The 15,000-nt window shown below is 44.8% G+C and overlaps 1 protein-coding gene across 4 annotated transcripts in view; it reads right to left on the bottom strand.

The window, feature by feature from the left end:
- The window catches only part of COL7A1 (collagen type VII alpha 1 chain), a 287,085-nt gene that overhangs the window by 181,882 nt on the left and 90,203 nt on the right, over positions 1 to 15,000 (bottom strand). For all 4 annotated transcript variants that reach the window (XM_085853235.1, XM_085853234.1, XM_085853238.1 and 1 more), the window contains 4 exons: positions 13,263 to 13,402; positions 6,174 to 6,297; positions 5,873 to 6,016; positions 1,207 to 1,376 (listed from right to left, as the gene is read on the bottom strand). In XM_085853235.1, the coding sequence (XP_085709361.1) occupies positions 1,207 to 1,376; positions 5,873 to 6,016; positions 6,174 to 6,297; positions 13,263 to 13,402 (578 nt within the window). The remainder of the gene's footprint in view (positions 1 to 1,206; positions 1,377 to 5,872; positions 6,017 to 6,173; positions 6,298 to 13,262; positions 13,403 to 15,000) is intronic.

Genomic DNA, 15,000 nt, shown 5'->3' with positions numbered 1-15,000 from the left:
GGGCCAGCCAAAGTTCCTGCAGGTCTACTTCCTGGACTCATGCCAAGGAGCTGGCTGCCAGGAACCACAGCAGCCTCAAACCACACATCTTTGAGATGCTCACAAAGTGGTTTCACGAGAATAACCTTCTGGTCTGTGAGCTCAAGACTGCAAGAGATGTACTTGCAGAAGGAGGCAACTTTGAAGAGCACCAGATCATCATCAGAGAGAACAAGCGACCGCAAGGAGAGCACACACGCCGCTACAACGCCCAGTCTGCACCAGAAGTCGCCATCCTAATGGACAATGTGCCAACAGAACCCAGACACATTGGCCTCAGACTTTGCGATGGGGCACTTAAAAGGATCAGTGAGCTGCATGTATCTTATGATGCACTCCAGTATCCCATAGTGTTCCCATATGGAACAGATGGCTGCAGCATCCATCTGGTGGCCAGGACTGCTACCGGACAGGATGGACGAAAAGTCGCACAGCTGCAGTACTACAGCTACCACATCATGGTGAGAGAGGGCAACTACATACTGCAGGTGCGACGACTCTTTCAGCAGTTTCTGGTCGATGTCTACTGCAAGATCGAGACAGAGCGACTGGGCTTTATCTGCCGGGAGCAAAATAACTTGCTTGCTGATAACTCCGCCAACCTCCGTGACAGCCTCATGAGCACTGATGACGAACACTGACAACGACAAAGAAATGTAAAATGTGTCCAAATTAAATGTGATATATAAATGTGATGTATATTAAACACTAAAATTTACCCCTTTCTTATTCCTATTTCTTTCCCTGGGAAACACTGGGTACTTCAGCTGGTATACACAAACACACACACACACACACACACACACACACACACACACACACACACACACACACACACACACACACACACACACACACACACACACACAGAGTTTGGATTGGTTCAGTGAGGAACCTTTGGGTCTTGTGACAGAGCGTTACCATTTTGTACTATCATTGCGATTTGTGTTATTGTTATGAGCCATGATGAGCAAGTTAATGTCTTGGCAAAAGCCAAGAAGTTACATTTAGAAATCCTTCATTTTCATTCTACATGACAGTATTGTTTTCCAAAATTTTTAAAACAATTTTTACCAACAAATCAGGTCTTTCCATCTGGTTCTACTAATCTGCATGCTACGCCACAAACTTTAAATCACTTTAAAAAAATGCATTGTGCTTACTCACCTCTGGTTTTACTGGCTTGGCCACTTGACAGATACCTTGGGATAGATTGGCCTCTAGATGGATGAGGTCTTCAAAAGAATTTGCATAGAAAACCCGACGTGGATCCCTGGCAATTTGCTGTAACTCGTTGCGATTTGCTTCACCCACACCCACTGCGTACACTGTCAAACCTGTGGATCAAGGAAAAAAAGCATCACTCTCTACTCACCTATATGCATCACAAACAATATTCACAAGGTGTATAATTTACTACCCCTACCAACTGAGCACACCAAAGTATCATGGATGTTTAAGCAAAGAATGTGGAACCCCAAAGAAATCCATGAACACATAGTGACCATAAACGACAATGGGGAAAGTCCCGCCCTCATTCTCTGTACAATCCAAATTGGTGGCTGATTAAGCACGGACGCCTTTGCCTTGAAGATGACCCCAGGTTAGGATGGCCGGCAGGAAGGATGGACCCACAGACTATTACCCAGGTCAAGGAATTAATCATGGAAGATTTCCGTGTGAAGGTTGCCGAAATATCAACAGAACTTGAAATTTCTAAAGGTTGTTGCAAGTGGCCAGTTGCAAGGTCCCAACAACATGGGTCCCCCAAAACCTGGCACTCATGTGATCAATAACAACAGCTGGCAACACATGGTGAGCTTCTCAATCTTCTCAAAACAGTTCTCGCACACTTTAAAGTCCATTTGCCAGAGAAGTAACCTTGTTGTCCTCAAAAGTGTATGGTTTTATGGTGGCTTCTTGTTCACAGGCATGCATAGACAGAATTAAGCTTGGTTGCCCGGATGGCAACCATGGGGAAATCTGTTATTTTTGCGCAAATACAAGATGGCCGTCATCGACCGGGCTGAAAATATAACTTTTTAGGTAATGAACTTAAAATTACACGAGACATCTTTCCCATATAATTTTGGCACGAGGAATCGATATTTAACCTTATTTTTGTGATTAGAAGTAAATTTTAGGTCAATGTTCGAGTTCCTGGCAATTGTTTGCCGTGTGAGATACATTTTGAATGACAACAAGGTCACTATTCTGACAACTGGACGCTCACATACGACATTAATGCGAGTTACTAATTCATTGTTTTGTTTTTACAGATATGGCTGATTCAAGGTGCATTCTTCCCGTGTGTCATGGTAGAGGGGAATTGAAGAAATTCGCTGATCAAGGGATCAAGACATTGATCTCCTGTGCCAAAGCCCGTGGAGATGAAGAGCGACGTGCAAAACTACAGGACATTGTTGATGGTGGTGGTGATGCTGTTCGCATCGAATGTCACAAAGGATGCTACTGTACTGACACATCAAAACAAAAAATTTAGAGACTTCGTAAATCACAAAAAAGAAAAGCTGAAGATGATTGTGTTACAGTGACAAGATCTCGCACACAGGCAACAGGCAGTGGTGTGTTTGTTTACAAACGTGACTGCATTTTTTGTGGCAAAGAATGTTTACCTGTTGATGACAAACATCCAGAAAGATGGGATCGTGTTCGTCAGTGCATGACTGAAGAACGTTTTGACAAGGAAGGTAATCCCATCCCATCTATGAAAGATGCCATCATTAATGCTGCTGAGCAACGTAATGATGAAGTAGCCAGAACGGTCAAGTTACATATTGGATATTTGGTTGATCTCCCTGCGGCTGAGTGCAAATACCATGTACGCTGTTATAACAGTTTCATGACAGTCCCTAAATATGCTGATTTGCCAACTGGTGTTGCAGAAGAAAGTGCCATAAAGAACGTCATAGAGCGCATGAATTGTGACAGGTCCAAGATGTGGAATAGCGTTGAACTGCATTCCCTGTACTGTGATCTTGGTGGCAAACTCACTCGACGTGATATGTTTCGCAAACTAACAGACTGCATGAGTAAGGATGTTATGTTAGTTCGGGTAGATGGATGTGCTACCATTGTTGGTTTCCGTGAGTCCATTGCTAAATATCTGAACGAGTGAGGCGTGCTGGCATTGGTTCCATCAATCTATGACCTCACAATAAACACACCTCTGCCTTGTCGAGACACCACCCTGAAAAACAAGCAGAACAAGTTGCAGCTGTCCAAGGTTTTGAGTACCTATAACTTTGGTGAAGGAGTTACTGTGGAGAGCCATAGCCATGGTGCGTTCAACCATGATGAAGCAGACATTACAATGATCTCACACTTGCTCATGGCTGCTGAATGTAATGCAAGAGTGATACGTATCCTCTCTGATGACACTGATGTTTTGTATTGATGGTTTACTGGGTTTACCAGCGCAACATCCAGGCCACAGTGCAGATGGAAAGGTGGAATGGAGCAATTTGGGATATCAACACCACCTGTGACCAGCTTGGCTCCAAGTGTCTGCAGCTTTTGGGAATGCACTCCATCACTGGCTCAGATACCACGTCATACCCATACGGCAAGGGCAAAGTGTCAGCCCTGAAGACACTGAGAGCTGGCAACTTCCCTGGTTTGTACTCCGCACTTGGCGAGCTGAACGCAAGCCATGAACAGCTCATGGAAGCAGGGCGGACATTCTTCTGTGCCCTGTATGGTCAGCCAGAGGTACCACGATGAGTGAGATGATGTACTATATGTACACAAGGAAGTCTGGCAAGCCCCTCAAGCTCATGGCATTACCTCCAACTGAGATCAATCTCTTCCTACATATTTTGCGTGCACATCTACAGACAGTACTTGCAAAATCAGCTGATCAGCAGGCCCCACCTGAACTTGACATTACAAAACATGGATGGGACATCAGAGATGCAATCCCAGTGCCAGCAACTTCTGCTACTCCACCAGCCCCTTTGGACCTCATGGATGTTGTGCGGTGTGGATGCAAAGCAGAGGGGAAGGCCTGCGGTACTGCAAGTTGCAGTTGTCACCATGCAAAGATCTCCTGCATGCGATACTGCACTTGTGGTTGCAGAGACAAGTGCTTCAACCCACACAAGACTGTGGAGGACAGTGAAAGTGAAGTGGAAGAAGGGAGTGTCGAAGCAGAACTGGAAAGAGACGAGGATACGGAAGGGGACGAGTACAATGAATGGGAATGAACAATACGTAAGTTGTCTACTCGGCTCTATGTCCTCTGTTCCTAAGATGTCCAATGTGATGACATGACAATGTGTATGCTTTCTGATTATCAACATACTGTTGTGAACCATTCATGACTTCACTTTTGCATTGGTGTTGCATAATTTTCAGCAGAAAATAGTCATGGACATTTCATGTGAACCTCTATTTATTCCTGAACGTAAAAAATAACCCCAAAATTGAATTCCTCATGTCAAAATCATATGGAAAAGAGGTATTACACAGGATTATATGTTGACCGATTAAAAACTTAGCCCCATCGTCTGACCTGTCGTGGCCATCTTGAATTTATGCAAATTATAGGAGTTCCCCAAGGTAGCCACCCCGGCAACCAACCTGAATTTTATTAATGGACCCATGTTAGTCCAAAACAATCATAAAACCATACACTTTCCACATCAACAAGGTTGACAATGGAGCACATAATAACGGCAAATGGTCTAATATCACTCAGCTGCTAAATGGTGGCGAAACATGGCTTCATCGTGACTGCAGGATCCCGAAACCAAATTGGAACCCCTTCAACAGCAGCACAAGGGATTAAAGGCATCCAATACATTTTCTCTCCACTCTACAGCCGGCAATATCATGGCATCGATTTTTTGGGATGCAAAGGGAATCATGATGATTGACTATACGTATGTTTAAAAACTATGATCACAGGGTATTTTTTCAAAAATTTTTTTTTTTTTAATATACAAGTTCTAAGGCTTGAAATGGAGCTGACACTCAAACGTCGAACACACATGAACATACTCATCCGACTGAGCTTGGGGTAAGTGGTGTCACTCCAATGATGTTGCAACAATGGAGCTGCTTTTCTCACTGCACTCAGTGGGGAATTTCGACAGGCGGATTATCCTCCTCCCCATGGATGCCAATCTTTGGGGACAAATACAATGCTGACTTTATGCAAAAATTGCAGCAGACCTTCAAGGATAAACTCCAAAGGATGTTGACTAAAGATGTGATCTTTCCTCATGACAATGCACCTGTGTGCAAGGTCCCATGTTTTGGCGGTTGCCGTTTGACACTGATATCGAACAGTTGGAGAACCACTTCCCCCGCTCGCCCCCAACCCACCCAGATGGACGGCAATACATGGTGTGATGCCTATCATTGTCATACAGATTTCATTCCCCACATCCAACCAATATTTCCTCATCTGTACACTATCCTCACTTGCAGCCTAAAATTTCTCCATCTGTACCATATCTCCACCTATCTTTGACTCTGTCAGCCTGTAACACTTCCACAGTCTCACCCCCGCATGCCATACTCCGACTTTTTTTCGGCACCCATGCATGATGATGAAGTACATTCACTCCACCCAGAAGAACAAAAATCCCTCAATCAGCAATTATGGGGAGCAAGGGAGAATCACTCCAAAACAGAATGATGAACTGAACCTGTTCAAATGGAACTAAGGCTTTGTGTCTGTTGATGTCAGTTGTCTATGGCACAGTACAGTATTTGACTGTACACATCAGCAAGATATAGACAAGGCATTACATTACAACATAAAGATGTAGCCACTCAATCTATTTCTTGTGCTTAGTAATTTCACCAGATGCTGACGCTTCTTGAGCGGGTCGTTCAACGCTGTCCAAAGATTGACCATCGGTGAGAACAACCAGGATGCGAGGAACTCCAGGGCGAGTACCGGCAGATGACTGGAATATCATATGCAGTACGTACTGAATTGCATGTCCTGGGGGTGCAAGGACACCTACAGTCAGGTATCTACAACAGTCACGGGTTCTCAACATAAATATGAATATGATGGCTGGCTACAGCTGATCACAAACACAAAATAAATGCAAATTAGCTTTCCATTAACATTATGACAGATGTTGTCAACACCACACCTGTAAGAGTTCCACCGCCACGGAAAGGAATAGCCTGCACCGCCTGCAGAAGTAAACTCTGGTCACGGTAGCGGTTCAGCTGGACCTCGCTCATCGGTTGATCGCTGTACTGAATGACAGCTACCTGTAGTGTGCATGAATGAGGGGTTACGTTGGACCAAATGGAGAGGGGAAGCCAAGAGTTTTCCTTAATACAGAAAATGTCTTTTCATTTCTTCATGGTGACTTTAATGGGTTAAGAGAAAATTATTATTATTGTTGATAAAATATACAAACAGTTAGAAGGCTGAATGGTTGAAGTGTAATTAACTCCCAATCTATAAAATTTGATTTGTGTGTACATTTAATACAATCCTTTATGTCAAGGTCTGATGATCCATTTTCGGAGAGAGATTCCATTCCATTCCAGTGGGACCATACTCTGTGCAGAATGTTGCTACTGTCTAAGCAGTCTCCTTGGCTATTGGGCACAATCCTGGACGGGTCGCCACTCTGAAACAGGATACCAGCAAGCTGGCACTCTTTTTTGCCGACCTTGGAAGGATGACAGGCAGAGTCAACCCAGGCAGGCAGAGTCAACCCTGGTATTAATTCAACAGCTGAGTGGGATTTGAACTCAGGATCCGAGGATCCCAAGCCCAACACCCGAACCATTAAGCCAACACCAGGTATGGAGAGAGATGCTTATCCATATTTGACTTGTGGACTTATCAATCAATTTGTTTTCCTAAAATCGCTTCGATTTTTTAAAATAAATTTTACGAACCATTCAGATACACGGCAAACAGTATTGGGTTACTGATTTTCAAATACAATGCCTCCATTTTCCGAAATAATAAGTACAATCATGAAACGGAAGACCAAGAAGGAACCCGAAGAAGTAAAGAGCAAAGATGGAGTCATCAGGAGGAACCTGGATAGGATCCGGGTTTCAGCCACTACTCCACTACCCTCAAACCCATCCAGGTGCAGCCAAGTGAGCCTTACAGAAAATTTTCTGCAAGAATTCACTTCTCCAGAGAGAGAGAGAGATAATGAAAGAGAGGACTAGAGAGTAAAAGAGATAAAGGAGAAGAAAAAGCAAGAATTAGAATGAATAAAGAGAATTGTGGAAGAAAAAAAATTGAGGCAAAAATATGAAGGGAACAAAGAACAAAGATGTCAGGAAGAACCCGAACAGATACAATACCGGTTAAAAGTTTTAGAACACCCCCATTTTTCCAGTTTTTATTGAAATTTAAGCAGTTTAATGCTTCAATGTACTCTGAAATTAAAGCATTGAACAAACAAACAATTGCAAATAAAAAAGAAATCAGGGAATTATTTTGTTGAACAAAATTTAATCTAAATCTTTGACTCATCAAAGGAGCCACCTTTTGCACATATAACAGCCGAACATACTCGTGGCATTCTTTCCACAATGGAAATCAAATATTGTTTGGAAAATTCTTCCCAACACTGTTGCAGAAGTTCCCACAAACATGTTGCACTTGTAGGTTGCTTTGATTTCACCCTTCTGTTCAGTTCATCCCAAACCAGCTCGATGGGGTTTAAGTCTGGAGACTGTGCTGGTCATTCCATGATTTGAAGCCTACCGTCTTGTTCTTTTCTTCTAAGGTCGTTCTGACATAGCCTGGAGATATGTTTTGGGTCGTTATCTTGCTGCAGGATGAACCCCTGACCAACTAGGCGTGGACCAGAGGGTATTGCATGGGGCTGCAAAATGCTGTGGTAGCCCTTTTGGTTCAGGGTGCCAGTCACTCTGTGCAAGTCGCCGACTCTGAATCCAGCAAAAGAGCCCCAGATCATCATGCTTCCTCCTCGATGTTTGACAGTTGGTGTCACACATTGAGGAACCACCCTTTCGCCTACTCGATGGCGTACAAAAACCCTGCGTGACAAACCGAAGATTTCAAATTTTGATTCATCGGTCCATAAGACCTTCTTCCAGTTTTCAGTAGTCCACTGGCGGTGCTTCATGGCCCAGGCAAACCTCTTTTCTTATTTTGCCATCTTAGTAATGGCTTTCTTACTGCCACTCGACCTGTCAAACCTGCAGCTCAAAGTCTTCTCTTCACAGTTGCAACTGAGACTTCCTTACTTCGACCAGTGTTAAGCTGTGCTTGAAGCTGCTGTCCTGTGAGCTGCCGATCACACAAGCTGTTGACTCTCAGAAACTTGTCTTCTGATTGTGTTGTGGCTTTGGGTCTTCCAGACCTCTTGCTGTCAGAGTTTCCTCCAGTTTCCAAGTGCCTTTTGATGGTGTAGGAAACTGGACTCACTGACACTTTGGCTTCTTTGCAATTTCTCCAAAGGAAAGACCTACACTTTTAATGGTTATAATGGTCTGTCTGTCTTCCTTTGTTAATTGTCTTTTTCTTGCCATTATGATAGCAATATACTACTTCCTGTAGTGCAATATTGTCCAAATAATGCTTCAGAGGGTGTAGCAACACAGTCTGTTCCAACACTGCTAATACAGACAGATGGTTTGTAACTAATCAACAAAAGTTGGGACATGTGTAGGGATTGTTTGCATCAACTTTCAAGGCTTAATTTACTTCTATTGCTGAAGAACAGCTGCAGTTGCTAACCCATAACTTGTTCCCTGAAAAGGGCCTTTTTTTTAACAACTCTGAAATTTACATTTTTTTTCAGTTTTTCGTAACCTAAACTTTTTTTTTAAAACCTCTGGCAGTTTACCACTTAGCTTTGCACCATTTCAGGTTATTCACTGGACTTGAACTGCTTAACTTTCAGTAAAAACTGAAAAATGGGGGTGTTCCAAAACTTTTGACCAGTAATGTATATTTCAGCAGTTACTCCCCAGGCTCAAACGCAGCAACGTGAATAATCTACCAGAAATAAATACCATAAATTAAAAAACAAACAAAATTACTCCGATTTAGATAAAATTAAGTAGCAATAGATGTTGTTTCTCTTCAGAATGCTCATAACCCCATCCTTTACGTTCTTAGCATGATAGATAGTGAGTGCATTAACTTTTTGTAACCACTCTTGATTGTGGTTATGAGGATCACAGGGGAATCCAAAGACGACAAATCACAAAAGAGTCTGTCTGCATGTTGAGCAAGAATGACACTCAAAAGAGCACGTACCTCCACCAGGCTGAACAGTTTATGTTTTTTATCCCACTCAGGTCAGGTATGAGAGCATGTGCCAGAGCAGCAAGTCGCTGCGTCCACTTTCCGCCGATACTCAAGGGGCCTCCGTCTGGCCATCCCCCAGGCAGATACCTGGCACATTCCCATCTCATTGAGATGCCGATCAACCTGCTGCAACCACGAGGCACGTGGTTGGCCCATTGGCCTCCTCCACTCATGCGACTCCCTCGCTGAGAGAATCTGGTGAGCAGGATCAGCATCAGTAAAACGAGCCACATGTCCATACAGCGCAGCTGATGCTCACGGACTATGCAGGTAACAAACCTCTTCCGAGTCTCTCTCAGCAACCGCTCGTTGGACACAAAGTCCGACCAGCGATAGCCAAGGATTCTCCGAAGAGACCTGGTACCAAAGGAATTAAATCTCTGTCTCAGATCCCTGGTCAGAGTCCAAGTCTCGCATCCATAGAGCAAGACTGGAAGCACCAAGGACATGAAGACTCGAACTTTCACCTTCCTGCACAGGTACTGGCAGCGCCAACACCCTATCATCCAGTGAATCCATGACTCCCCAGGCCTGACCCAGACGTCTGTTGACCTCTGGCTCACAGCCAGCAGAGACATGAATATCACTGCCAAGGTAAGTGAATCTCTCCAAGACCTCAACATCCTTACCACAAACAGGACAGCAGCATTTAAGATGTCATTGAAAGCCTGGATCTTAGTTTTGACCCAGGAAACCCGTAATCGCAGTGGCTCAGACTCCTCATTCAGCACCTCGAGGGCCCAAAAAAGGATATCTAAAGTCTCCGCAAAGATGACTGCATCATCAGCGAAATGAAGGTCAGAGATCTTGACATTCCCAAATGATGCACCACAGCTTGATCTCTCCGACATCCTCCCCAGAATTCAGTCCATACAAGTGCTAAAAAATGTAGGGGCAAGTACACACCCCTGATGAACTCCAGTAACAACTGGAAATAAGTCAGAGATGGTACCACCACATCTCACAGCACTCTCAGTACCAGAGTAGAGTTCAGACATCAGATTGATCAGTGTTGGTGGCACCCAACGAAGACCAAGAATCCTCCAGAGGGCATCCCGATTCACTGAATCAAACACTTTACAGAAATCAACAAAGACTGCAAAAGCAGCCCCTGCCGGAACTCTGATCTGCGTTCGATGAGGACCCGAAGAGCAAGGATACGGTCAATCGTTGACCTCTTTGGTGTAAAGCCTGACTGCTCTGGACGCTGGTGCTCAAGCAGATGGTGGGGAACCCGATCAAGAATTATCCGAGCAAAGACCTTGCCCGCACTGAGAGCAGCGTCACCCCTCGGTAGTTGTTGCAGTCTTGGCGATCACCCTTCCCTTTCCAGAGAGGGACAACAAAGCCCCTCTTCCAGTCAGTTGGATGATGCCTGTGTTCCAGGCAGAGCACAGGACTGCATGCAACGACACGAGTGCGGCATTTCCACCAGCCTTGAGGAGTTCAGCATGGATGCCACAGATTCCTGGAGCTTTACCCCATTTCAACTGATTCACGCAGTCCGTATTTCCACAAACGAAGGTGGACCACTGTTAATTGGAGGGTCAGCAACAGGGATTGTAACACCCCTGACGTCCAACTCAGCAGCTGGTGGATCAGCCTGGTACAACCACTCAAAGTAACTGGCCCAGCGGGCTTTCACTTCAGACTCCTCTGTCAAGAGCCTACCATTCTCTGCTCTAACTGCAGTACACCAAGGGATGGGCTTGGATGAATTCAATGCGTGAATTCCCCTGTAAGCAGGACGAGAATCCCTTGACTACAGGTGATGCTCTACCTCCTCACACATTCCTCACACATCGGCCTCCTTGTCCACCATTAGCGCACGTACAGTTTTACGCCTCAGCTCCCTGAACAGCTCAGCTCTGCCCATCAGCCTGGCCCTGCGACTCTGGTTAATGGTATCCAGTGTCCCTTTAGAGACAAAAAATTTTTTTGCTCTCCGGTGAGTTCCAAGACATCTACCGGCAACATCAAGGGCGGTGGTCTTGAAGGCACTGCACAACCTTTCAGGATCTTCCAAGCACCTCGACCCCCCAAATCTCCACTCAGCCTGTTCGCAAACTTCCGGGCGATCCTCTCATTCTTGAGCTTGCTAACATCCAGCCTAGGCTGGGATGGTACTATTCTCCTGGATTTAATGTGCAACTTCAGAGTTCTTACAACAAGCTAGTGGTCAGCATTGAGGAACTGAGCACTCCAGTTGACCCTGCAGTTCTGGATCATACTCCAGTGACCATCAACAAGCACATTGTCAATCTCCTTTGCCACACCGCCAGCGTTGGAATACCAAGTCCAGCAATGAGCTTGTGGGTGCTGAAACCATGAAACAGCCACTCTAAGTCCATGACTTCTTGCAAAGTCAAGGAACTTAGTGCTATTCTGGTTCACAGTTCCTGACCCATGGGGACCAACACATGTCTCATCACCGTCCCTATCAGTTCCAGTCGATGCATTGAAATCCTCCAAGACTAGAAGTGTATCTCGTCTGGGGCACTGATCAACCACATACTTGAGCGTGATCTAGAATGCGTCCTTCACGGTAAGATCACTCGCCTCAGTCGGAGCATAAACAGAGACCAGGGAAATGACACCCAAGGAGTGACGGATCTTTAGTCTCATAATACACTTGTTAACCGGTGTTACCTCAATTATCATTGGAGTCAGTTTGTTGGACACAGCTGCAGCAACTCCTTGAGTATGGTAACCATCAGAGTTACCAGACCAGACCAATAGTAGGTGTAACCACCCACTATTATCTCGCCGCAATCCAGTCTCCGAACCTCAGAGAGTACTGCAATACCAATGTCCAAACGCTTGAGCTCAGATGATAACAGACAAGTGATCATCCTCTTTTAGGGATAGGACATTCCAAGCACCCACCCGAAGGGACCGCCTCAGGTTAACCAAAGGAGACCGCCGTCTGGTGGATGACACCTCCGCACCACTCTGACACTCTCCCGCAATCTGACCCAGGAATGTTACCCCGTGGTTTCCCTCCTATCATCAAAGATTAGGGGTCCTGAAGGCTTTGCCCCAATCCCGTCATCCAGTGAGCTGCCCTGCGAATGGAAGCTGCACAGGAGGTACTCCCACTGAGTGGGTTTTCAGATTTCTTGGCGTTTTTGTGTTTTGCGAAATGAAGGGTTTTACGGTGGCCGGAGTGCAAATCCTGCCACCAACCTCCTAATGAAAGTAACCCAACTGAAGGAGGAGTCCGCACACAGTTGGGCACTAGATATGGATGGCCGTTGGCTCACAAGGAGCTCCTCCGCCCTTTGACAGGTTTTGTTTTTAATCCTGCTGGGTGTCCATATCCAAACACCCTCCTCACCAGAAGACCTGGTGGGGGAGACGGTTTAGTCGCAGACAACCCGACCATGGAACAGGTTAGTACAGGTTTCCATGATACCTGTAGCAAGTCACAGATCTGATCTGGCCTTTATCCCACTAATAGACCAGATCTGTATCCAGAGAATAACCAAAATCTAATGTGTTTGTTCTTGTCACCTAACCAATTCATCCAGCAAGTTTTGTCATAACCAGTCCATAACTTTTTGAGACATTGTGTTATATATCGTTTTTGACTCCATCTCTCAATGGTGAAGAATCACTTTTAAAATTCTAATATACGGATCTTCACCAAAATCGAATCAATTTGTCATTGTCACACACCCAACCATCATTGTCCACCAAGTTTTGCCCCAATCCATCCATAACCTTTTGAGATGTCCTTCTCACAGACAAACAGACAGACAGACAAACAAGGGTGAAAACATAACCGGAGCCCACTATCGGTGGTGGAAGTAAATATAAAGTTGTACTCACGTTCAAGCACCTTTTACATTTTATTTTCTTAACTCGTCATCTGTGGCAGGCACACAATGGATATAAATACATTCACTGTCCTACTTACCTGTGTGCCATCAGCACCGATATGAGGGAGGTATGAGATGACACGAGACAGGAAGTCCTTCACCAACCGGAAGTTCTCCACGTTCACCGAGCTCGAGCCATCAACAAGGAACACGAGATCGGCCTGGGCTTCAGGGCATGCTGAGGAAGTTTGGATGGCATTTAACATGATGCAATGAATACAAGAAACTCATCTCTTATTGTGGTCTGCGAGTCCCTACGTGCATTTGTCCACATGGACTTCATTGAAGAATCAGCAAATTAATCACAAGGTCAGAGAAAGGAGGCAGATTGGTAAATTTCACACCAATCAGATGACGGGATAATTGGTGATCAGACCTTTTCATTCACTGAGCAAAGAGACAAGAGACAAAGTAGTGCAGCAGATAACTGCAAAAATACTTCGGTTTGTGATGAAAGCATGAAATTTGGCACAAATACTCTTTGAGGTCCACTTTTGTCAAAAAAAGGCGCTGGCCATGCAAAATTCCAAGATGGCCACCATTTTTCAAGATGGCCGCCATATGCACAGGAAATTCCTCTTCTGCGGCTAAATATTTGAAACAAAACACAACATTAAGGGTGTAAACCAAAGTTTTTTGTGTCTAAGATTTTAGCATGATTATTCTTTGTAATGTAACACCTCACAACATGGTTGTAACAAAGATGGCATCCAAGATGTCTGCCGCAAAACCAAAACAATGCTCATATTTCAGGAATTAATAGATATAGACTCATAATTTTTGGATCTATATCTAGGTTTTTGGGATCAACGAATTAGGTGGACATGGTTTTAGATTCCTAGTTCCCATGCATACTGCTGAAACAAAGATGGGAGTCCAAGATGGCTGCCACAAGAGCTATAAACCATTGTTCACAAACTAGCGTTTGGAACAAAATGAAGATTTTTTTTTAAGGTTTACTAACTTGACAGATATGGTTCAGATATGGACAGAAAAATTATTCCCATTTTGCAAAGGGAAAAATCAACCATGGACGGTTAGTCGTCATAGGAGATGCTGAGGCCATGCTCATGCAGCATTTCTACCAGGCTTCTCTTCCTGAGAAGAAAAATGAATAAATAAATAAACACCCCCTCCACTCAAACAGGTGAAAAGCTGTTAGACCTCACACCTGCAACTGCATAGAGTTGTGCAGCTCAGACCCAGTCTGTAGCACTTGCACCTCCCACGACAGCCTGATTTACAGCCGCATTTGGTCAATTGTTGGAAACTTTGAGAAATGGGAGAGTTGGCTGTCCAGAAGACCTGCCATTCTTCACCAAACCACTGCCATCCCCAGTCAGCAGGGCTCTCTACTTCTGGCAATATTGGGTTGCCTGGGCCCACACACAACCAGCCTGGTAGGCAGCACGTCTGGTGTGTTGGAGCAGAGCTGCTCTGGTTGGTGGAATGGCCTCGTAAGGTGGAATGGCCTCGTAAGGCAAGGAAGTTTGCTTTCTGGCAAACATGTCAAGCCTAGCCTCGTCCACAGTGGCAGCAGTGCTGGACCTGTCATACATCAGTATGACAAATTTCTCCAGTATCTCGAGGTCACCATCTTCCACTGTGAGAGGGTACTGACTCAGTTTGCATTTTTTTTTCGATTTGATTTTTTTCGTGGCCAGAACCATTTTTTAACACAGTAGACCAAAGAGAGTATTTGTGCCAAATTTCATGCTTGCATCACAAACCGAAGTATTCTAGGGGTATTTTGCAGTTATCTGCTGCACTAAAGCA

Source organism: Eptatretus burgeri, chromosome 13 (assembly GCF_056783735.1).
Source record: "Eptatretus burgeri isolate ZD-2024b chromosome 13, Ebu_testis_v1, whole genome shotgun sequence".
In the NCBI taxonomy this organism is placed as follows: Eukaryota; Metazoa; Chordata; class Myxini; order Myxiniformes; family Myxinidae; genus Eptatretus; species Eptatretus burgeri.
This window is presented reverse-complemented; position numbering and strand designations above follow the sequence as displayed.